At 49.0% G+C, this 24,932-nt stretch overlaps 1 protein-coding gene across 1 annotated transcript in view; it reads right to left on the bottom strand.

The window, feature by feature from the left end:
* Positions 1 to 3,581: 3,581 nt before the first annotated feature.
* The window catches only part of LOC112214656 (lysine-specific demethylase 6B-like), a 151,807-nt gene continuing 130,456 nt past the window's right edge, over positions 3,582 to 24,932 (bottom strand). Inside the window, 23 exon segments of the mRNA XM_042327173.1 lie at positions 3,582 to 5,079; positions 5,213 to 5,386; positions 5,688 to 5,814; positions 7,113 to 7,254; positions 7,593 to 7,780; positions 8,027 to 8,290; positions 8,573 to 8,757; positions 8,847 to 9,052; positions 9,515 to 9,620; positions 9,839 to 9,962; positions 10,168 to 12,287; positions 12,289 to 12,338; positions 12,341 to 12,367; positions 12,370 to 13,692; positions 13,695 to 13,843; positions 14,618 to 15,174; positions 15,345 to 15,536; positions 15,775 to 16,005; positions 16,146 to 16,398; positions 16,564 to 16,659; positions 16,912 to 17,038; positions 17,177 to 17,288; positions 18,566 to 18,650. Of these exon segments, the coding sequence (XP_042183107.1) occupies positions 5,056 to 5,079; positions 5,213 to 5,386; positions 5,688 to 5,814; positions 7,113 to 7,254; positions 7,593 to 7,780; positions 8,027 to 8,290; positions 8,573 to 8,757; positions 8,847 to 9,052; positions 9,515 to 9,620; positions 9,839 to 9,962; positions 10,168 to 12,287; positions 12,289 to 12,338; positions 12,341 to 12,367; positions 12,370 to 13,692; positions 13,695 to 13,843; positions 14,618 to 15,174; positions 15,345 to 15,536; positions 15,775 to 16,005; positions 16,146 to 16,398; positions 16,564 to 16,659; positions 16,912 to 17,033 (6,660 nt within the window). The 5' untranslated portion in view covers positions 17,034 to 17,038; positions 17,177 to 17,288; positions 18,566 to 18,650 and the 3' untranslated portion in view covers positions 3,582 to 5,055.

Here is a 24,932-nt window from a genome sequence, read left to right on the forward strand (position 1 = left end):
ATAATCATTGGGCACAAAACATCTATTGAATTATTCATGTAATTGTCACTCAGGCTGATGATTATTTTTTAAAATACTTTTTTTTTTTAAAACGTTCACAACCGAACATATGAACATTTTATATTTATCCAATGTCTGTCATGTTTTTGGATGAGGTGATGACGTCGCTGTTCTACTCAGTGCTCGTGCGCATGTGATGGTTCGTATACACCGGATGCAACCTGGGTATAGACGGTCCATGAATCAGCATATGTGAGCGTGAGTAGATTACCTTGAATACAACGGGCGGACATCTTGGACGCAGTCTCCAGTTCTCATCATACCCTCAGTGGGTGGAGTGGACGGCGGATCCGACTTCCTGTGGAAGCAGGATGTCCTCCATTCTGTCCAGCTTTCCTCCGAACTCGTTGACCTCTTCACACCGGGCCACAGGATGGGACACACTGACATTCCTTCTCTCACTGCGGGACCTGGATTTCTCTAGATTGGTGGATATATGTTTGGTGTTTTTGAAATATGAGGGGCCTTGTCACTTCATTGTCCCCCACGTTGGTATGTGCGTAAGTCTCCTGATTGTGTTCGATCAATCATGGATGTAAAAAAACAGATTACTGGTTATTTCATAGTCCATTCCTATACCCTCAGAGAATGCACAGCCAGAAATGTGTTGGTGGGTGGGCCCCCTCCAAAAAAGAGAAACGTTTGCCGTTCTATAGCTAATCTCATGCTATTCTACACATTTTGTCAAGAGGCTAGACAAAATGTGGCTGTTTTAAAGCAAATCTCTTGCGATGCTAAACATTTTATAATGGGGCAGAAATGAAAATGTGCAGTTTTTTTGGTCATCTCCTGCTATTCTACACATTTTGCCATGAGGCTGAAAATATAGGTGTGTTGACTGTGATAAAGGCACTGGATTATGATGTGTCTTGTTTGCTAAATGAACAAATTTAAATAGGCAGTGGAATGGTGCATATAGCTATAGAAGCACAGTGACATATGCCTCAATGCAGTCATAAATTCAGCAAAAAAGAAGCGTCCTCTCACTGTCAACTGCGTTTATTTTCAGCAAACTTAACATGTGTAAATATTTGTATGAACATAACAAGATTCAACAACTGAGACATAAACTGAACAAGTTCCACAGACATGTGACTAACACAAATTTAATAATGTGTCCCTGAACAAAGGGTGGGTCAAAAATCAAAAGTAACAGTCAGTATCTGGTGTGGCCACCAGCTGCATTAAGTACTGCAGTGCATCTCCTCCTCATGGACTGCACCAGATTTGCCAGTTCTTGCTGTGAGATGTTTCCCCACTCTTCCACCAAGGCACCTGCAAGTTTCTGGACATTTCTGGGGGGAATGGCCCTAGCCCTCACCCTCCGATCCAACAGGTCCCAGACGTGCTCAATGGTTTTGAGATCCGGGCTCTTCGCTGGCCATGGCAGAACACTGACATTCCTGTCTTACAGGAAATCACGCACAGAACAAGCAGTATGGCTGGTGGCATTGTCATGCTGGAGGGTCATGTCAGGATTAGCCTGCAGGAAGGGTACCATATGAGGGAGGAGGATGTCTTCCCTGTAACGCACAGTGTTGAGATTGCCTGCAATGACAACAAGCTCAGTCCGATGATGCTGTGACACACCGCCCCAGACCATCACGGACCCTCCACCTCCAAATCGTCCCACTCCAGAGTACAGGCCTCGGTGTAACTCTCATTCCTTCGACGATAAACGCGAATCCGACCATCACCCAAAGTGAGACAAAACCGTGACTCGTCAGTGAAGAGCCCTTTTTGCCAGTCCTGTCTGGTCCAGCGACAGTGTGTTTGTGCCCATATGCGACGTTGTTGCCGGTGATGTCTGGTGAGGACCTGCCTTACAACAGGCCTACAAGCCCTCAGTCCAGCCTCTCTCAGCCTATTGCTGACAGTCAGAGCACTGATGGAGGGATTGTGTGTTCCTGGTGGAACTCGGGCAGTTGTTGTTGCGATCCTGTACCTGTCCCGCAGGTGTGATGTTCAGATGTACCGATCCTGTGCAGGTGTTGTTACACATGGTCTGCCACTGCGAGGACGATCAGCTGTCCGTCATGCCTCCCTGTAGCGCTGTCTTAGGCGTCTCACAGTACGGACATTGCAATTTATTGCCCTGGCCACATCTGCAGTCCTCATGTCTCCTTGCAGCATGCCTAAGACACGTTCACGCAGATGTGCAGGGACCCTGGGAATCTTTCTTTTGGTGTTTTTCAGTCCGTAGAAAGGCCTCTTTAGTGTCCTAAGTTTCCATAACTGTGACCTTAATTGCCTACCATCTGTAAGTGTCTTAACGACCGTTCCACAGGGTGCATGTTCATTAATTGGGAAACAGTGTTTAAACCCTTTACAATGAAGATCTGTGAAGTTATTTGGATTTTTATGAATTATCTTTGAGACAGGGTCCTTGAAAAGGGGACATTTCTTTTTTTCTCCTGAGTTTGTGGCTTATTGAAGGTGTGGATTTTAGTTATTTTTGGCAACCATGAGAATGAATGTTTTTCCAGTTCTTCCATTCTGTTATATTTCATCAAATCTGACTAACCCAGTGCACTGCTTGCTATGAATATCTATTGGTGTTTGGATGTTTGGGTAAAAAAACAAATAATGTCCTGTTTGGAACACAAAGTAAAGAGCATAATTATTTGTATTTTTTAATGTTTTTGCTCAATCTGATTGGGTGGGCCTACACCTCTGCTGTAGTGTCAGTCAGTGGAATTAGCTGAGGGGGAAAATGAAATCTGGACATTGTCATTGAATCCTGTGAGTTCACTGTGGTTTCCTGCCCTGTCTTCTGTGTGACAATGTGTGTTTGTTTGGGCCTGCTTTTTTAACCTTGGATGGAATTCACCTTATGGAAACCACTCAATTTTACACAGAAACACACACACACTCATGTGAAACAAAAGGAACCGTTAGTGATTGACTTGAATGAGGAGACCTCTGCAAGTGCCAGCGAAAAGATCTAGCTCAGCTAAGCGATATGAGGGTTCGGGTTGTTATTGTATATGGGCCCAAAGCGTAAATAGAAGATATCCGCTCTCACCCACATCAGTGGTCAGCCTATCAGCCTCAGGCAGGAAGTCAGATAAAAAGGGCTAGATTCAATCTAAATCACTTTAAGTTCAGCGTTACAGTGCGCTTCAAACTTAAAAGGCAATGTTCCATAATCAGACTGCTTTCACAGTAAAACACTGCATATGTCATCCCAGTCAGAAATTACTCTTACATTTTGATTGCAAAATCTACAACGCTTCAGCGATACAGATTGATTATTCATTGATCTATACTTCTAGATAGCATAGATTTTATAGGCTATTACTCTGGACTTTGTTTTCAGATTTGACTGACCGGGATGTTACGTTCAAATGTGTTACTTTTCTAACATATTCTACCCAATATTTATTTACTTTAGGTGAACAATTGGTGGCTGTATCAGGTTTGAGATGTGGTTGATCTGCAAAAAACACTCCTGACAGTCAGCGTTCGCTGTTCAGATGAGGCGTGTACCATCAATAGAGTTTAAACAATTAAACTATATGCACATTTTTGGCTTTATCAAAAGCGTTTATTTATTAATAAGTCATAGTAAAATGTCACACAAATTCACAAAGTGTTTAAGAAATGTCTGGCTCAGTTTGGTGTGTGTGTGTGTGTGTGTGTGTGTGTGTGTTCTAAAGAGTGCATTTTAAATAAATGACCACAAAGAGAAGGAAAAGGAAGGTATATTGCAACAGGAAAAATAGAATTTATCTTGAAGGAAAAACAAAAATAGTTTATCCGAAAACTGTAGCACCATTTTATCCCATAAGTCAATATTCCAACAGATTACAATAATATATATATATAAAAATAAAAAAAATCAAAGCCCCCCTAAAAAGAATTAAAAACAATGACAATTTCCCCCCACGCATTAAAAAGACCGTATTCCATTCGTCAACTCAACCTCGGCTGTGGATCCTAGCAACTACAGGGAAAGTGTAAGTTATATTCATTAGAAATATCATATATATATATAGAACCAGAAGAAGCACCAGAGAACCTTGTCCTCCCATAACACACCCTTTCAGTTGTTACAGAGGACAAAAATGACTTTCAAACCCTAATAAAAGTAAGGGGAGAACATTGACATCCTATAAATATAAGAAACATTTTAAATAAAAAAAGAAATGTACAATGTAAAATCCAGAAGAAAAATTATAAATCTGTATATTAAGCAAAAAAACTAACAAAATCAGAGGTACAAAACAATGCAAAAATGGAAGCAAGACCTGATGTACTCCTAAAGAGTTGTGACAATTGACTCTTTCGCCTTCCCGTGGAAATAAACATTATACATTTGTAAAAACACAACACATACAAGAGTAAGAAAGACTAAACAGAAAATCTAAAAAAAGACTTTAAAACCCGTATGTTTCTAAGCATTTCAAACACTTGTATTTTTATTGTGTCTCCTTATTCTTAATGCTTTTAGAAAAAAAATGCATCTTATTTATCTTCTAAATACAAGTCACAAGGCCAATGTGGTATATATCTAGGGCTGATCTAGTCTTAAAGAAAATACATTATTTTAGAAAAAAACAAACAAACAGCACCCCACATAAAATACACAGCATTTACAAATTTCAGAATTCATGATAAAAAAAAAAAAAGATATGGAAATAATAAAATTCATGCCATTGATAACAGTCAACCCTTTGTTGCTTGTTCACAATGGCAACTAGCACCAACTGCCTTTCCATTTTTTTCAAGTCCTCCGGAAACCAGAACGCTGCTCATGAACAGTCTACAACAAGGGTAAACTGGCATTTGATTGGCGGTTCGGTTTTGTAAACAGTGATGAGTAGTAAACTGGTTTTCGATTGGCTGTTTGATCGGCAAGTATTAGCAGTAGTAAAAACATCTTAAATAACGAAGGGGGAAAAAAAAAGAAAAAGAGTTTTTTTAAAAGATGTTAAGTCCTGTCTGGCAGGAGTTTTGGTTATGGCTGTGAGACGTGGAGGGGGAGGAGCTTTATTACCGTGTACTCGGGGCTGCAGTCTGGAGAGAGGAGACAGAAGAGGAAACGTTACATCTACTGTCCTCAGGTTGTTAGGCAGACTGACACCGATTTCCTTGTATGCAGGTGCCCGTCTCATAAGAAAAAGATGTGTGTGTGTGTGTGTCCCCTCACCAGGCTGAATGCGTCGTAGGTACTCATTAGCTCCTCCATGCGGTACTGCTCCAACACCACTACGTTGTTGGAGAGGCTGGGGTTTCTCTGGCGGGCACAGTCCTCACAGTGGACCACATAAGTCTTCCTGCTGCCACTCTCAGACGTCACGAACAGCAGGTCAAACACCTCCACCTGGTGGACAGAAGATATATACACACAGATACTCAGTACACAAGTAACGGGCTTTGTCTTGTAACGAATGGGGAGGAATTGAATGCATGCCGAAGCAACCATGAAGGAAGATTGGGGGGGCAGGGGTTTGAAGTAATGTGGTTTCAGAAGAGCGATGGGCTCTGACTGTGGTAAGTGTGTGTGTATGTTTTGAGTTCAGTTAGAAGGCGTTTTGGTGCTGGCAGACCGAGGGTAAAACATGAGGTTGGGGGTTTTGCATTGAGAGGGCAGTAGGTAGATACTGGGTAGAAGTACTACTCACATCACACTCGTTGCAGTAGTAAGCTGGTTCGTCCTTCACTCGGCTCTGGTAGGAGATCTTCTTCCCTGCTGCTACCAGCTGGTCTCGCAGAACCTGGATGTGCTTGATGGACTGCAGGAGGCAGTGCCTGGGTGAGCGAGTGAGTGATGAGGTTAGGATACAGGTATGAAGAGGACCGAGAGTTTCTGGTCACATGACCTGTCGAGGTAAAACTCTGGTCCAACACAGTGATAGTGTGTCCCTGTCATGACACTGTAACCCTTATTAAACGGAACACAAGTTAGTAGCATAATCACAATCTGCCCTATTGACCTGTATCCTTTGTAACTATTATACAGTGGCAAGATAAAGTATGTGAACCCTTTGGAATTACCTGGATTTCTGCATAAATTGGTCATCAAATTTGATCTGATCTTCATCTAAGTCACAACAATAGACAAACATAGTCTGCTTAAACTAATAACACATTTCTGCATTTCTTGTCTATATTGAATACATCATTTAAACGTTCACATTGTAGGTTGTAAAAAAGTATGTGACCCCCCCCTGGGAAGGGTTACAAAAGTATCTCTAAAAGCCTTGACGATGCAAAATATTCTGTGGACAGACAAAACTACAGTTGAGTTGTTCGGAAAGGAACACACAACACTGTATGGAGAAACAAAAAGGCACGGCACACCAACATCAAAACCTCATCCCAACTGTAAAGTATGGTGGAGGGAGCGTCATGGTTTGGGGCTGCTTTGCTGTCTCAGGGCCTGGACAGCTTGTTATCGTCAACGGAAAAATGAATTCCCAAGTTCATCAAGACATTTTGCAGGAGAATGTAAGGCTATCTGTCCGCCAATTGAAGCTCAACAGAAGTTGGGTGATTCAACAGGACAACAACCCAAAACACAGAAGTAAATCAACAGAATGACTTCAACAGAAGAAAATGCGCCTTCTGGAGTGGCCCAGTCAGAGTCCTGACCTCAACCTGATTGAGATGCTGTGGCATGACCTCAAGAGAGCAGATCACACCAGACATCACAAGAATATTGCTGAACTGAAACAGTTTTGTGAAGAGGAATGGTCCAAAATTCCTCCTGTCCGGTGTGTGCAGGTCTGATCCGCAACTACAGAGAACATTTGGTTGAGGTTATTGCTGCCAAAGGAGGGTGAACCTGTTATTAAATCCAAGGGTTCACACCCTGCACTGAGAATGTTTACACAGTGTGTTCAATAAAAGACATGAAAATGTATAATTGCTTGTGTGTTATTAGTTTAAGCAGGCTGTGTTTGTCTCTTGTTGTGACCTAGATCAGTTTAAATGTTATGACCAATTTACACAGAAATCCAGGTATCTCCAAAGGGTTCACATACTTTTTCTTGCCATTGTAGAGCCACCAATCAACCGGAAGACACGTCACCAGTCTGAATACTCACTTGATCATCTTGTATGTGTCGGGGTCGGTGACCTTGACGGTGCGGGCCACGTTCCAGGACACGTGGATCATGGGGACAATGGACTTGACCTTCTTGACCTCGTTCCACTCAAACCTCTCCAGGGCCAGCTGGTACTGGTAGGCTACAGGGAGGATATGGTGCCATTAGTAGTGACCTCACCTGATATTATATTATATATATATATATATATATATATATATATATTTTTTTTTATATTTTTTTTTTAAAATAGGTCAACATTAGTCCTCTACTTATGAGTCTCATTAGTGTGGATTTGGACAGGGGGTCGTCGCCCTGAAGTTCAAAACTCCCAAGGCAAAATGACTGACCGAGACCAACAGGTCCATAAAATAACACTAAACACTAAAGTCAAGAAACAGCTCTACTGCAACGCGTTTCAGTGGATAGTGGAGTGAAAGCAAGACTAATGTAGGCGTCTGTGTCAGGAAGTTCACGTACAGTTGAGTGGGCCCACGTTCCAGGCGATGTTGTTGCACCAGCCCACAGCCTGGACCCAGTGGACGGTCCCTGCGTTGATCCACACCAGGTCCCCGGGCCTCTGAATGAAGCGGTACACGGGGATGTTGGATCGGTACAGGTCCTCCAGAACAGGCCACCAGGAACCGGTCAGGTAGTCTACTCCGTGCCTGAAGGAGGGGTGGGGATACGGGGGTAAGATCCTCTGAGGTAGTGGGTGACAACGTTTGGAGAATGATAAACTTAAGTAGATGAGACGCCTGTGCTATTTCACATTCTTACGGGCGTACGGTCTTGAAAGCTAATCTCAAGTGACTCAGAAACGCAGATTCAAAACTGGCGAGGAATATATTCTTGTACCTCGTCATCATCAGCGCATTCAAGAAAATCGCGGTAAAAGTATCGACGCGACTTACTTTTCACAGAAGTCGTCGATGGCCGGCCAGTAGTTTTCGTGCACGGAGAACCACTCGCAGTCTCCAGGCCCAATGTTGACGTTCACAGAGCAGAAGTTGTTGTTCTCCTGGTGGCCAGGCGTGCGGCTCCCGGGGACCTTCATGTAGAGCTGGACCGTGTTCATGCCCAGGATGGTGTGACCTACGTGGCTCAGCATGTTGCCGCTGGACGCCACGCGCATGAAGGCCGGAAGCTTCTGGAGCTCCTGCAGCTGGGCCTTCCACCTGGGAGAGGGTTATTGTGGGTTTCAAATTGTCCAACAAAACACAACATCTGAGCAGCAGTATTGGCGTCGATGCGATCGTCGCTAAGGCGCTTATGTACTATAGTGACTCTGCACATGGCCTTGCTTAGCAATAGACGTTTAGGGGAGGGTTTTTTGTATTAATGTAATACTAAGACCTGACCACTAGGGGTCAGCAAAAACAAAGAGGAAAGTTCTGGAACAAATGGGAAAAGTTCCACGTGTTCTATGCGGTAATACAATGCATCCATCTCCAGCTTACCTCTTGGGGTCTGATAGGTCAATGTTGGTGCCAAACTTGATTATCTTCCCCACTGGTTTCTGTTCGGTACTGGTAGCATCTTTACTTGTGGGTTCTTTGCTAGGTGTCTCAGGGCTGGTCTCCTTACTCGTCTTCTCCTTGTCTTCCTCATCTTCCTCAGCCTCTTCATCACTACCCTTCTCCTCCTGAAGACACAGAAAGGGATAAGGTAGAAGTAAGTAAGAGGTGTGTGTAAGTAAGAGGTGTGTGTGTGTGTGTTGAGTCTGGTCTGTACCTGCAGACTCTCCTGGAAGGATGAAGCCTGGTACTGGGCGTACTTGGCGATGGTGGTGTGTGAGCGGCTGCTCTCGCAGGGCCAGGTCTGCCCCGTGCCGCTGGGGTCCCAGTTCTCATCAGCAGGCTGCTGTACCTGGGTCCTCACCTCCACAGCATGCTCAGAGTTAGCATCTACCAGAGACTTCGTGGAGAACAGACCCAGGTCTGAGAGGAGAGGGAGAGAGAGAAAAGGGGTTTAATATACAAACATACTAAAGGATGACATGGTATGGCAGGTTGAAGTTTGGTCCTGGAGGCAGAACTGAGCAATTGCCCCTTGGATAAGCCAGCTGCAAAAAGTCAAAATTGGCTATATTGTACAGATTTATAAAAACAACAAAATGTGCTTTTTGTCTCAAGTTACAGTCAGGCATTAGGGTTCGCAGTGTGGTTAAGGTTAGGTTTATATCATGACTTTGTGGCTGTGCCAGCTAGTGACCACTCTGCAGAGCTGCCTTCAGATCAAGATTCATGATGAAAAACTCTAACCTGCTTAAAGAGACTCCCAAAAGCAATGGTACCAAGTCCTGTGATTACTCTAACATGTGTGGTAGATAGTGTGTTTATGTCGGGGTTAAATAAATGATTGATAACATAGTCTGTGTGTGTGTGTATATAAAAACTCACTGAGTCGTAGGGACCCGGCCAGTCCTCTGATGACAGTAACAGGGTTCTTGGGGTCTGTACAGAACTGCAGTAGTACAGGGGAGAGGGCATCTCTCTTACTCTCCAACTAGAGAGGGGGAAAGAGGACCGAAGAGTTAGTACCGTCACAAATAGCAGGTGCATCTTTCTACCAGAAGAGGGCAGCACAGGCATACAAAAAGGCATCCTAATACACACTTTCAAAGAGAAAGCAAGAGGGTGAAATGAGAAAAATCGAATAGACTGAAGGTCAAATTAGCTACAGTAACCGGTGGTTCGTGTTATGGCGAATGACGATCGACTTACATAGATGCTGGGCGTGGGGGGGTTGAGTTTATCCCGTGGGAGAGGCTCTGTAGTAAATAGCGGCTTGACAGAGAACGCAGGGAGCAGGTAGGACTCTCTGAACTTCCCCTTCACCCTCGCACCCCTGAGACGGAGAGAGAGCGAGACAAATGTTAAGACCAAACACCGTCACAAACTGTAGCAATGAGTTAGTTTACGGCCTTTTTAGAAATTGATTAACTAGAATGTAACTCCCTCTTAACTTCTCATTGGTAATCCCCCCCCTCGCTCACTCACTACACCCCTGCCTTGTTCACGCCTCCATCCATCCCTCTCTCCTCCATACTCACTTGCAGGCCCTGATGACCTCTGCGGCGGTGTTCTCGATGCTGATCTCCTCCAAGGGTGTCCGCTTCTCCTCCACCTCAGAGGCGATGAACGTCTCTCGGTCGCCGCTCTCCACCTTGATCAGCCTGATCTTCAGCTCCTTGGGCGGCCCGTCCGATAGGGCTTTCAGCTTCATGAAGTCAGCAGCTGAACCCTGCAGCGTAGATCCAGCCCCTCTGTCCTGAGAAGCGGACATGACTCCTGAACTTCTTTCACTTCTACTACGAGACGCCCATTCGGAGGTTTCACCTTCGCTGGTGGACCCAGCCTCCTTCCTCCTCATGTTGGCGCGAACGTGGTCGCGGTCCTTCTCCCGGATCTCCTTACGCTGAAGGTCCAGGTTCCCGAGGATCCGCCGGTGGTCCTTCTTCTCCTTGTGCCTGTGCCGCTTCGAACTGGAACTGGAGGAGGAGGAGTGAGAGGACGAAGAGGAGGAGGAGGACATCTCGTCTCGTTTCTCCCTCGGCTTTTTCTTCCCCTCTTTCCTCTCCCCGTGCTTCTTGCTCCGGCCGGGTTTCCTCTCCTTCTCTCTGTGTCGTTCCCGCTCTCTCTCAGGCTTGTGGTGCCTGCCCTCCTGTTTGAGCTCAGTCTTGGTCCTGTCGGAGGGGTTCTTTCTGGGGAGGGAGCTGGAGTGTCGGGTCAGGAGAACCTCACAGCTTCGGCCCAGCTCGGCCAGAGAAGACTCGGAGATGGTTGTAAGCGTGGCCTCTTCCTTGAGCTCCATCTTGATGGGTTGTGTAGAGGGATAACACTTGGACTCCACCCTCGTGGAATGGAGCCTCTTCTCCATGGCCTCTCTCCCATCTCTCCAGATATCAGGCTCCTCCATCTTGATATTGACCTGTCTCTTTGCCTCCCAGCTGGAGGGGGAGTGTGGGCGGGTCTTTAGGGGAGGGGCCGTAGACGGCGTGAAGCCTGGGTGATTGGTGGAATCCGAGGTGGGGGAGGTGCTATTCTGCTGCTGTTGGATGTCGGGACCCAGAGAGAGGGAGGAGGAGTACTTCAGTCCCCCCAGAGCGGAGGGGGGCGGGCGGCCAAACGGACCTCCTCGGTAGGCGTACTTCTGGTTCTCCAGGGCGGCCTGAGACTTGAAGGTGCTGCTCACCCCTGTCTGGTGGAGGTGGGGCCTCTGGGGCGGGGGAGGGGAACTGGACGGGGTCTCCGACTCATCTTCCTCATCCTCGTCGTCACCCTCGCTCTTCACAGGCTCCGGGAGACCATAGAGTTTAGCCAGATCGCTGTGGCTGTAGTTAGTCCCCGACTGGGGGTCGGAGTTGAGGGGGACGGCTGGCTCGTGGAGCTCCAAAGCGGGTTTCAGGGCGAGACAACCCTCCTCGTCTTCCTCGTTGATGGAGGAGGTCCGGCTGCAGGGGGAGGCCAGGGAGCCCTGTCGGCTCAGTACAGGGGGGCTGGCGTGGACGTTCGTCCCAACAAAGTCGTCCTGCGGTTGCTGATTGGGCGCTGGGATGAGGTCCGGGGCGCACAGATAGCTCTTGGCCGGCGGCATAGCAGAGAGGGCATTTATGATGGTCTCCCTAGCACCGTTTCGGTCGCTGCAGTACAGAGATTCCTCCTCTTTCTTGATGGACTCATCCAGCATGGCCATGATGTTGGCCAGACCGTCCGGGAGTAACGTTGAGAGCTCCAAGGGTTCCTCCTCAAACTGGGCGCTGTCGGAGTCGCCGCTGTTACTGCTGCTGGTGCTGCAACCCAGGCTGCCTAGGCCTCCGCTGGGCATGCGCTTGTTGGGGAGGCCCCCTGTGCTGGACGTGCTGCTGCTGATCCTGGAGGTGTTGGGCCCAGACGAAAGGCTATCCCTGGGGAATGCCTGGAAGAGTTTGGGGGGCTCTCGGAGGGTGACCGTGCTGGAGGTGTGGAGGGGATCCACAGCGCCCATCGCTCCCCCTCGGGCCTGCTGACTATCGTTCTCCTTGGGATGGGGGGTGTCTTTGGATGGGCGGGGGGAGGCACCTTGTGTCAAGGTCTTATTTGAGGGGTGGTTGGGGTAAAAGGGCCCCGATGAGGTCAGGGCGTTGTTCCCTGAGGTGACGTTAGTACTGTGTAATGACGAGGGGGGTTTCACCCCACATCTCTCTCTGCCTCTGCTTCTCCCTAGCGTACTCCGTCTGGGGGTGAGAGGGGGCGGCCGTGACATCTCCAGGGGGCGGGAGGTGGTGGTGCCTGGCCTGGGGGACAAGGGGGAGCCCCGCCCCGGCTCAGCCAGGGGTAGGGGGGCGAGGAGGATGACTGGCTGGGGGTGGGTGGGACAAAGGAGGAGATGGTGGACAGGCGAGGAGGTGGAGGAGCAGAGGAGTTGCCGGACAGGAGTCTCTCCAGACTCTCGATGGCAGACTCCTCTCTCCTTTTACTAGTCCGGCTCATCTCCTCCTCCACCTTCCTCCTCTCCTCCTCTTTCATCAACTCAGTCCTCATCTTCCTCTCCTCTTCCTCTCGCTCCCTCGCCAAATCCCTCCTCTTCCTCTCCTCTTGCTCTTTTTCCCATTCCCTTCTTTTCTTCTCCTCTTCCACTCTCTCCAACTCTCTCCTCTTCCCCTGCTCCCTCTCCATCCTCTTCCGCTCTTCCTGCTCTCTCTCCCACTCCCTCCTCTTCCTCTCTTCCTGCTCCCTCTCCCTCCTCTTCCGCTCTTCCTGCTCCCTCTCCCTCCTCTTCCGCTCCTCCTGCTCCCTCTCCCTCCTCTTCCGCTCCTCCTGCTCCCTCTCCCTCCTCTTCCGCTCCTCCTGCTCCCTCTCCCTCCTCTCCTCGGCCTGCATATGACCCTGGAGCTCAGCATCCAGTTTATCCAGAGCCTCCTCCATGGACTGGGGGGCTGAGGGTGGAGGTGGCTGGGGTCGAGAATTTAGATACCCCTTGGCTGCGGTGGTGGTAGCCTGGGGGGCAGGCTGGGCACAGAGTCTGGAGTAGGAGGGGCTGGAGGCTGGCTGGGGGGCAGAGCTGACAGTGTGGGGTTGGTGGGCGGGCATGGGGCGGTGCAGGGGCGAGCTAGTGACCTCCGTCTGGGTGAGGGGGCTGGGGTGAGACCCCCTGCTGGTGATGACGCTCTCCCCTGCCCTCTGGTGTCCTGAGAATGACGAAGAGGAGGAGGATGAAGAGGAGGCCGGAGTGCCATCCGGATCAGACCGTCCGTAGTAAGACTTCCCCTGGACAGACTGTTGGTGGTGCTGGCTAGGGAACTGCTGCTGCTGGGGCCTGGGTGGCGCCCGGTGTGGGTGGTTGGCAGTGCCCGCGTGGGCTCCCTGATACCCTGGGTGCAGCATGGGGTGGATGGGGCTCCTCTCTGGGTCTCTCTCCAGCTGAGACGCAGCTGAGGACTGGTGGGGCAGTGACATCGTCTCCCTGCCTCTCCTACAGGTGCTGTTAGCAGAACACACAGCAGGTGGTGCTGTGATCACAGTGGAGAGTGCAGGTCCAGTAATACTACTACTGTTGTTGTAGCGGTTGTTTTGGGACTGTGAGCAGAGGGCCTGGGGGGTGGAGATGATGACGGGGGTTCTGGTAGGAACCTGAGGGGAGCTGATGTGGGGGTGCTGATGGTGTTGGAGGGATGCGGGACCCCGGGTCTCCCCAGCCTGGTTCTGCTGCCCCTGAGGTACCAGCCCTGCCCTGTAGTGACCCAACTCCTGCAGGGAGAAACAGAGACATGCACTGGAGATTAATGCACTGGAGATTGAGAGCTATAGACCTAGTATGCGCCCCAAATGGCACCCTATTCCCTATATAGTGCACTACATTTGACCAGATTTGGGGCACACTTCCTAGTGTTTCCTAGCAAAAAGTAATTTGATACACTGATAATGATACAGATTAAAAAAAAGGACATTCTTTACACTTCCAAGTCCATTGTTAATTTAACATTAGAAACCGGCTGGTTGGAGGTCTGACTGCTGATTGGCTAAAAGCTGTGGTATATCAGACCGTATACCATGGGTATGACAAAAAAATATGTATTTTCTGCACTAATTACGTTGGTAATCAGTTTATAAGAGCAATAAGGTACCTTGGGGTTTGTGGTATATGGCCAATATACCACGGCTAAGGGCTGTGTCCAGGCACTCTGCGCTGCGTCGTGCGTAAGAACAGCCCTTAGCCGCGGTATGTAGGCCGTATACCACATCCCCTCGGGCCTTATTGCTCAATTAACTAAGCCCAATCAATTCCAAACTGACCGCTCTGCTAAATCACATTTGGCCCATAGCTGGGTAAAATGTGACTTGTTCCCGATCTCTTCAGGTCTACATTAACTGCATAGGGGGTAGTGAGCTGGCCGGGCGTCAATTCAGAATGTTGCAAATAATTAGTGTGAAAAAGGCGGAGATCACATGATAATCCAACGTTAACAAAAGGAGAAGAGTTAGTAGCAGTGGAGTGCAACATGCCGGGAACCTGGGACTCACCAGGGGGTGGTTGTTTTGTGTTCTGCCCTGCCCCTGGGGCCTCCAGGCCTCATGGTGGGAGGGACTGGGGTTGTGCTGCTGAGGTACTGCTGTGCTGCTGGCAGGGGGGTGGGGGGCAGTGTGGCCCAGCCCGGGGTGGGGCTGGAAGTGGGGGTTGTGGCTGTAAGGCACGCCGGTGTGGTTTGCTGGTGAGGGTTGGGGGGGCTCCCTACTGTCCCTGTCCCCCCTTGCTGGAGGTTGGTGGTGGTGAGGAGGCGGATGGTTGTTGACTCCCCTACCCCCAGTGGTAGGGCCTCTCTGGGGGGTAGGAGGACCTCCCCTGGGCTCCATCCCCATGCGGGGCGGGGCTGGTTGTTTAGGGTACTGCGGGTGAGAGCTGTGGGGGTTGTTGTGGGGGGTTGATTGAGGGCCTGAGGTGAGAATGAGGGCTTGTGGGGTGGGTGGGGCCCGCTGTGCCTCTGAGGGTAGCCTCCCGGGGAGGAGGTGAGGGGTGGGGAGATGGGCGAGGGGGCGGGAGGTTTGTAGGTGTAGCCGCCCATGCAGGACTTGACTGACTCCTGTTAGCAGAGCGAAAGAGAGAGAGACGATTAACATTATGGCTCAGAATGTGGGAAAGCTAGGGGAGCCTAGATAACTTTTTATTTTATGTTTGGAATGTCAGGTTCTGTAAAGCTACATTCCATCTAGTCACGTTCTTGATAGAGCAGCAAGTGTTAAGTGTTCTTACGGCTCGGACCTGGAACTCAGGGGAACCGTTCTTGCGTTCGGGCTGGGCCCGGGGGGCGCCACTCGCCTTGTGCATGGGGTTCCAGAAAGCAGGTTTGGGTGGAGGAGGGGGGTAGTGAGACGGGGGCTGCTGCTGTGGGGGCAGGGGGTGCCCTCCTGGGCCAGAGAACCTCTGTATGCCTGGGTGTAGAACCTGGAGAGAGCAGGGTTTAGGTACTAAACCATATCCCATCTAAACAACATGGTCAAATAACAACTACAAAGTTTAGATATCAGAAAATGGCAAATTATTCTATGCAGTCACCTGATTCTACATGTGAGAGTTTAGACTTTGTTTCTCTTTATCCTTTACGAGTCAACTTTTGGTGTGAAGTACATTTAAATGCACGAGTCAAGTTTTTAAATGTAGAGGTTTCAAATCATCCACATACCTGCTCAGAGCTCCTCTTCCTCTTGCTGGGACTGGGGCAGTCCTCATTGGGGCGAGAGGAGGGGTGCGGGGTGTGCCGGATGACCGAGTACTCCCCGAGAGGGGGGGCCGGTCTCTTCAGCTGCCCTCCCAACATCTTCCCTGGGTAACCCCTCTGCTGCACCTGAGCCCACATATCATCACCCAGCGATGTCGGACCCCTGAGAAGATGCTGCTCCTGAGGGTCCACATACTGGCAGCGAGACAAAGAGAGAGAGGAAGGGTTTAATCTTCTCTCCGAACAAGAGACCCACCTTCCTCCTCACTCACTGATAGGCCACTCGTTTATCGACACTCTTCCTGTATGACGATATCACTGGCTCTTTCGCTCACCTTCAGTAGCTGATTGGGCCTGGGGGGCAGGCTGGCGGGAGGCCCGGGGCTATACCCGCCATGCAGACGGGTCGCGTGGTCGCTGGGCAGGGGTACGGATGGATGAGGAGGGGGGGGCGACTCGTACAGCTGACCCGGCTGTTCCCACGCCCTGTGAGGGGGAGGAGGGAGGTGTTGCTGGTCCGCTCTCTGGAGGCCAGGTAACATGGCCTGGGCCAGCTCCTGCTTCTCACTGCCACGCACCTGCATGGGCCTGGCGGGGAACAGAGACACGGAGGGAAAGAGAGACAGTCAGTTGACTACAGCCTGGAGTCCTGAAGGCCTGTGATAAAGACCAGAGAGAATGGAGGAGACTACAGCAATCCGATTCTAGTATGGAATACAGTACGTTGCCCAATGGAATATATGCCGGACTCACCCATTATTGAAGAATTTACTGGGATGGTTCAGTCCACCCATGTGACTGGGCGGTAGATGGGGTAGGAGCTGGTGTTGATTGACACCTGTCGGACACCTGGTAGAGAAAACAAGTGCAAAGGTCAGACCAGGGCCAAATTCTCTGAGACCAGACCAATTTGAACAAATACAAATATTAATTTTAACCTAGAAGAACAATTAACAGTCGGAACTTGTGGACGTAAACCTCAAGGGAGGGACTACGAGGCTGAGGCAGTCAGTGTAGGTGTAATTCATTGACTGTTGGTGTGTGTATGTGTGTGTGTGTGGGGGGGGGGGTGCTGTCCATTGCCGTGGAGACTTAACATACCTGGCAGGTGGCGCCCAGGTGACGTGGCCACCCACGGGAGCCCATGTTCCCCGGCTGAGTCCGTCCAGAGGGAAGGAGTCCCGTGTGCCACGCCCGCCAAACTGCTCTACTGCGTGATGCATCCAGCCTGGAGGGAGACAGACGGAGACCGGACTCAACACACACATTCAACACACTGGGTACGTGTAACAAACCCGCACACAAAACTGTGGCACTTACTTGTGGGTTGCCCAAAAAATCTAAGTATTTCAGACTTTCGACTCACCACACTAGCTGCGTCTGTGAAGCCCTCCACCGCAGCACAGAGAAGGCCACGCGCCAACACAGAGGAAGACCCTCGACACGTCAACAGCACCAATACAATACAGCCAGTTGAACTGGAGGGAGGGAGAACACGATTAGACAGAAATATGAACAGAGCAAGCAACACATGCCAGTAGGTCTTCCATGACATAATTCAGCATGTGATTTAGAACCAGACAGGCGATGGGGGTTGAGACTGGCGAAACAGGACAGAAGAGAGAGCGGCGCAAGGAGGAAGTCTAGCAATGGAACGTTTTGCTGAGGAATGGGGAGGAGAGCTTTACGCGCCTCTAGAACTAAAAATGTGTGGTGTAGGTGGAGAGAAACTAGTGTAGAAACTGTTTCTGCTGCAGTAAAAACTGCCAATTTAAACAACTTTTACACCAGTCTGTTCTTCCAGGTACCGCAGGTATTGACCCTTGTGTCTGCCCATCTCTGTCAGTATTTGCTAGTGTACTCTGGTCGTGCTGTACTGTGTCCCTGCCCCTAGGGGGCGATGGTAGCTCTACTGTAGGATTATTAGCAGAGCAGATGGCTCTGGGGGAGTTAGCAGACCTAGGAGAGCGCACAGAGGTTACTGTAATCCTTACAGACTAGCCAATGGTTCTCTGTGTGTGTGTGTGTATTTAGTGTTCCGTGTGTGTTGAATCCACCTGGTTTTAATCCCATTAGAACAGGCGTGATGGAGAGGGAGAAGGCCCAACAGACCGTCTGAACAGGATTGGAGGAAAGATTAAGAAGAAAATTTAAAAAACGCTCTTCAAGGAAGGAGAGCGAGACAGGCTGACGATGAGAGCACAGGCTGTGCTCCCGGTATCTCAGATCCACATGGCAGAAATGAGCCTGGCATATAGTCACACACACACACACACACACACACACACACACACACACACACCTGAAAAAAGGCCATGGTCCAAACATAAAGACATTGCCTACAGTGGAACAAAAAAAGGAGACTCCTGCTCAAAACAGACACACACTGTGAGCCACTCTTGCTCAGCAGAATGCTCCCCACTCCCCAGTCAGTGTTGCTTCCGAAATTAGCTCTACTAGCGTGTGTAGTGGGTCTATCCCTCTTCCTCTCCCTCTATAAAAAGCCTAAGGAGAAGATATTTCAGGCGCTTCGTTTTTAGCTTCCAGAGAGACGGAAATAAAAGACAACACTTGGCCATGCTGACGCGCCCCCCACCCTCTCTCTCTCAGGGGGGTGTGTGTGTGATCACGATGCACCAGACAGACACACACTCATGTAAAGAGAGCCCATGACCAGACGATCATAAACAGCTCTGGCTGGGGTTAACATATTCCCACAGACAACTACAAAAATACAAAATGTTCACACATTCACCTTTCAGAATAGCACCGAGTTCAAGATCCTCTGTCTCGTCGAGTCTCAGCTTCTACAGCCAATCATCTCTGGGATTTCTTCAGCCCTGGACCAAAAATCAGAAGAACGAGACGATGTAATAATCAAACCGGCATAAAAGTGGATCGCGACCACACACACACACACAAAAAACAGACTGTCGAGCAACATCTGCTCACATGAAACGAACACAGTCACAATTACACAAGAACTCCATCAGACAATATCTGTGGTCTTCCTGATGACAAGGGAACAGAAACCAGACAGTAGCCAGACCTCTCTAACACTGCCTTCACCTGTCAGTCAGAGTCGGGAGACAGACAGGGACTAGTAGTTTCAGTGTGACTGTAGCATCGTCTCCCTCTCTCTCTCTCTCTCGCTCACCCTCTCCCACGTTTACTAGGAACATGGAGACTGTTGGAGGAGGAGAGGAAAGAAAGAAATCAGCCCTCCGCTCTTCCTCTCCTTTACCCAGTATGCGTTGTGTGTGTGTGTGTGGAAACCCGGGTGAGGGCTTTCCACACACACACACACACACACACACACAGCGTGTGCTTGTCATCAACTAGCACACGTGAAACAAGACAGAGAGGAGAGAGAGGGGACGGGGAGAGCAAGAGAGGGGGGAAAAAAGTGAAAGAGAGCGGTCCGAATGAAGAAGGCTGCAATTACACTTTTATATAGGGTGTGTGCTGTGGATTGAGATGTGACAACCACAGACAAAAGAAAGTGAAACTGAAAAACAAGCAGCACAGGGAACTGAACACGGGAGATGAGTGAGAGTCAAACATCAGACGCCATTGTATTAAAATACACAGAGACCCGTGCTTGTTCACGTCTTTCTTCCCTTTTATGTGACAACTGATCAGATCTGGAAACGGAACTTGCCTTGCGTGTAGAGACAGTATTCTTACATTTGGTTATCTGTCACTAATCAGTAACGCTGTGTGTGTGTGTGTACTGCGATACTCTGCATCCGGGGCGCCGCAGCACGGGGAACCCCCGGAGAGTGAGTAAGGGCCACGCCGCCAGTGAACAGGGCTTACCCCAAACTACACCCCGCCTCCCCTATGACGCCACTTACGGTCAGGTGACCGGGGGCGTCGCTAGCGACGTCGTGATGTTACAGGGAATTTCTCAGGCGGAATTGGTCGGTGGTTAGTGAACCGGTGTTACGGTGAAATAGAATGTGAGGTAGGTAGATTGCCATAAAACCCCTGCCTAAGAGAGGAATCCCCCAAATACTGAGTCGCAGAGGGGGAGGGGCAACAAAACACAAATTCTGTTGTGGTGTTGCCGATTTTCCTAATCAAGCCGGGGCAATTCCAAATAACTACGTTGAAGTTACCACATACACACACCCCTCAATCTCAACAGTACAAATATCATTACAACCAAAAATCTTGCTCAACATTACAATGTCATAATGTAGGAATTCTCCCCCGGTAGCCCCCTTATGTCACCTGGGTTACAGTGAAACCCCCATGGTGACAGACATCAAAGACAAGTTCCAATCAACGCCTCCGTCGTTCTGGTTACCTCATCACTCACTCACACACACACACGCGGCTACCGCTCTGGTAGAGGGAGGCAAGGCTAGGGGCATCGCTATTCCAAGTAGCAAACCATAGCCCTAGTCCAAATCTCTAAAAGAAAATAATCACTTCTGTGATATCACGGCGATCACTAGCCAAGTACTAGAAGTCAGCTTCCGCCAAGCTAAAGGCAAAGCCCAGTGACCAAATCAATGACAAAAGAAAAGGCTCTAAGCCCCAGACTCTAGTAAGAGCCATCCCAAACACAGAACTCCCCTGCCAGCCTCATATAGTGGTTTGATCCAGAGCCAAACAGACAGAAAAGCTCAGTTAAAAATAGATAACTATGGTAGAAACAGAGACACAGAGAGAGAGAGAGAGAGAGAGACAGACGACAACATTCAGACACTAGTTCCTGACAGAGGCCTGGAGATCAGTGAGGAACTTGATAAGAGCGATGCGAGGGGGGAGAGAGAGAGAGAGAAGCTTCCGGTGTGTCTGGCGGAGGGAGAGAGCGAGGGATGAGGGAGGGACACTAGTCCATTACATAACTGGCCCAGGATTGAGTACTGGAGGAAACACACACCGCCAGGAACAAGACAGCCCGCCTGCGTTCGTCCTGTTGCCAGGCTCCCACAGTGTGTGTGTGTGATGCAGACTAGCTCGTCACCATCGCATTTAAGCTTTTCCCACACACACACACAGAACATCCTCCAGCAGGGATAGAGGGTCAGTTCAGGACAGAGCCAACTCTCTTCCACCATACTAACTATAGTACAGCACTGTAGCCCAGTCTAGATCTAGGGGTTTGGCCTTCTAATAAATAAACCAAGTGCTCCACATCAACCCCAGAAACACAGCAAACGCAACCTCTCACCCATTTACCAAGCCTTTAACTGTGACTGCCCCCCCCAAAAAAAAAATCAGGGTTGACAAGCTGAAAATTAGGTAGCGTTTGTATGTGCCAATTTTGGCCTGTTAGGTTTAGGACTCCGCCGAAAGCCCTTTCCTCAGAGGTTAAAATACGTTCATATCCCGTTCTTTTGGAGAACTTGGATTGTGCCCCCGGCTGGAGTCGAACAGAACAAGTGCCGTTTCTGAGAGTCACGGATCACACTCTGGAGAAGAGCCTGGCCCAACACCCTCATCTGGACCCCCTCCCACACCGTCTAATGACAGACATGGTGAAATGTTCTACACTACCGCACACAGTCGAAAGTATGTCAGCCGCTTTGGGCTGTTTGAGAAGATGGAAACAGCAAGAGCTGCTTTGTCTAACTGCTATCGCACCTGTGCTTTGGACAACTGTCAGTGTGTGTGTGTGTGTGTGTGTGAGAGAGAGCGATCTCTCACGGTTCAGGACGGTTCACACAGACGTGGCGCACGGGTGTGACGTTTAGAAAAAGGAGAAGAGAGAAGAAGCTGGTATGAGATCAGACAGGAAGCTGCCGTCAGAGTTTCAGGAAGTAGCTAGGCCTCCCTGAAGTGTATGTGGGTGTGGATGGCTTGGGGAGGGGTAGTGGTTTCCTGTGCAACAGATAGTGTGTGTGTAAACGAAAGTGCTGTCTAAATATGTGAGTGAGGGAATGAGAGTAAACATGTCAATAGAAAACAACAGGGGTTCATTTCTAAAACCTTTGAATCCACGTCAGACATGACGAAGTCCACGTGTCTGACCAAAGACTAAACCATCTAACACAGATAACAGAAATATATCAGAGGCAGGTCATTTAAATGGTAACTGACGATAAAAGGCTCAAAGGCTATTTTTCTCTCTCGTCTGTCAGCAACAACAATTTTTTAAATTTTTTTTAAAAAGTAAGAGTCGCTGACTGACGTGTCTGTTGAGGAAGGTTCCGTCAGCCACTGAGGCAAATGTCACTTGTTCGGTGGAAGAGATTTCTGAGGACTTTAGAGGAAAAGGAGGAGTGACGTTCGACCGGGTTCTCATTTTCCAGAAACAGCGTGACTTCGAGAGAGACAGAAAGAGCCAGAGCCCATGCCTTCGTCTGAACACTGACACGTGTGTGTGTGTGTGTGTGTGTGTGTGTATGTGTGTGTGTGTGTGTGTGTGTCTCAGGTACACATGTGAAGCAGTGACTCAGTATGGGAACGTCAGAGACTGAAAACAGTCTTTGTGACTGTCTAAAAATGGGTTGTGATATTTGTGGTCGCTGATAACTGAATGATCACACGCTTTCGTGTGCGACAGTTACAACACTTGATCAAAGACTCTCACTTTCCCCAGTGCCGCCACTTAAAAAATTCCAACCCGCCTTCGGTTTCCCCGAAAACAGACGATCACAACATCTCAGTGAAACAGCAAAACACCTTGTTTTGAGATGGGACAGAACCACCCCCCCCAGTGCCTTCAGTACTTGCCCTAGACCTTACTTCCCAGAATCCAGCGCAAGAGACACAAACAAGTAAGCACCCTGATTAGTACCCCCAGAAACACACACGCAAACAGAGCAGATTGCTCCCGAGACAACGGTTGCCGTGGTTTCGGCGGCATGGTGGATGGTTAGTAAGGTGGAGAGAGAGAGAGAGACAAACTACTTTCTCAAGAGAGCCCTCTCCACCGTTTCCCATTCCCTAGTACAGATCGGTCTTCATTCCAAGAGCTGAAGGTCTGTGGTCATGTCTCCACTGAACAACAACATTAAGGTCCACCTGACCCTCAACACACGCCCACCTCTATCTGTGTGTGTACGTAACAGAGCAGAGAATGTTAATGATCGTCAGACCTCGGACTGAACTTTCCCCAGCAGAGTTAATGCCAGATGAGGTACAGCTACCGTCCAGTCCGGTGTTTGTAGGAACAGCTGGTAATTACACCAGTTCTAGTTATCTGAACAGGCAGAAAACACAGTGAGAATGATGCACACAGACATCTGTGTTTGTTATGGCGGATTGGACTGGTTGTTCATTTAGCCCAAAGAACACTGGACCGTTCACGGACTGGCCTCACCTCTTTCTCCAGCTCTCGGTTTTCACTACTTTTCTCATTCATCCACTCTCGCACTCTTTTCTAATACGTGCTCTGACAATGTACCTGCCCCTAACACTCATTTCTGGCCTCTCACTCTCTCTTTGCCAGAGTAGTTGGGAGTAAAAGTAGTCATGGGGGTGACAAGAACAGACCAAAATAAAAAGTCAAACAGGGACACACAAGTCTCTAGAACTTTCAGACAAACACAAAACTACCACACCTGCATAGCCATATTCAACACACACCTCGTAAACAGTGTCGTACCCCTTCCCAAAGCTCTAGGGCAACGGCAGTCCCGAGGGCCTGACTGGCATCACAGTTGAGCCAGCTAACACACCTGCCCCCAATAAATCACCTAATCCGGAGCTTCAGTTTCGAATGCAATTTGATTAAATCAGCTGTGTTTGCTAAGAGGTGGCAAAAAAAAAGCGGGGAACCAAGCAGGCCCTGGAGGACAGGAGTTGCCCACCACTGGTCTAAGCCCTAGACCATCTATATCCCCTCCTGCATCTTGGAAAGGACTGGGTAGGTGGAGACAACATGTACACGTTTTCATCTTCATCCTTAAGAGCTGCCTGTTAAAACGTTGGATAGACGTTCAGAAAAGGAGAGGGGCTCGAGTTATTGTTTGCAGCAGGACTAATGTTCTGCTGTACTTCCCTGGTGAAGACATGACACCCTTTGTTTCTGGTAAACAAAACTTGGTGTGGTCTCTGACAAATAGTGGTTTCATCATCGAGTTAGTTCCCCTCGCCTTTGACTCAGGTTACCACACCCGCACACACACACCGAATATGACGATGTTCTCTCACGGGCAATGAAAGTGGATGTAAAAGTATGTTAGACAGCCACACAAACACGTCCTACATTCACTGACACCTTTCACACGCACCCACACACACCTGTTTCTACAACCAATCTCATGCTACACACAGCACCAACCATCTCAAAACACCATCTGCAAAAAAAAAAAACGTCCATCCATCACCTATACTGAGACAAACAAACATCCTGTTACCCAGTTTTTCTCCACTTTCATCCGTATGGTTCATTTTACCTTTATTTAACTTGGCAAGTCAGTCAATAACAGAATCTTATTTACAATGACGGCCAACCCCGGACGACGCCCTATGAGACTCCCAAACACGGCCATGTGTGATACAGCCTGCAATACATGAGCCTCATCACGTAAATGAAACACGTTTCGCATCACAGATATGTGGTGTGTGTACAACTTTAACCGTACATGTTCGTCATAGGAGTAGTAGAACGGGCGCTGATTGTTCATTCACTCGCATTCAGATCACGGGATGCGAATGAGGTGGGCGGGTGATTCAAGCCAGAGCAAGAAGCAGTTACTCGGCTACTCTTCTGCCAAGAAGCCAAAGAGCTGTAAGATAGGAGTGATAAGAAGAGCTTTTGTAAGCGGCGTTCTGCCTGTCCTAACTGTACAGCTTGATACTTCAAAGAATCCCAAACGCAACACTTGTTACGTTTCCATTAATCGGAAGTGGACGTTCAAAAAGTTTCACCGACCCCATGCCAGCACACTTCGGTCCTTAGAAAAAGGCTCGGTTTATTAAGGCCCATAAAATGCACAGGACCGAGTTGAGCTCTCGCATAAACGCTTTTATATTTTAGGCTACACTCCCGTCAAACAATTATAGGCTAACTGAGAAAACGCACAACACTCGCCACATTTTCCCACGCGTGTTTCAATTGCTTGTCCTGGGCCATTTCTCATCTCTGACGGCTCTTCCAGGCAGAGGTGTTTTGAGACAAACTCTAAAACCAGACCAAAAACAGTACCCCTCCCCCTTGG

The sequence above is a fragment of the Oncorhynchus tshawytscha genome, linkage group LG09, assembly GCF_018296145.1.
Source record: "Oncorhynchus tshawytscha isolate Ot180627B linkage group LG09, Otsh_v2.0, whole genome shotgun sequence".
NCBI lineage: Eukaryota > Metazoa > Chordata > Actinopteri > Salmoniformes > Salmonidae > Oncorhynchus > Oncorhynchus tshawytscha.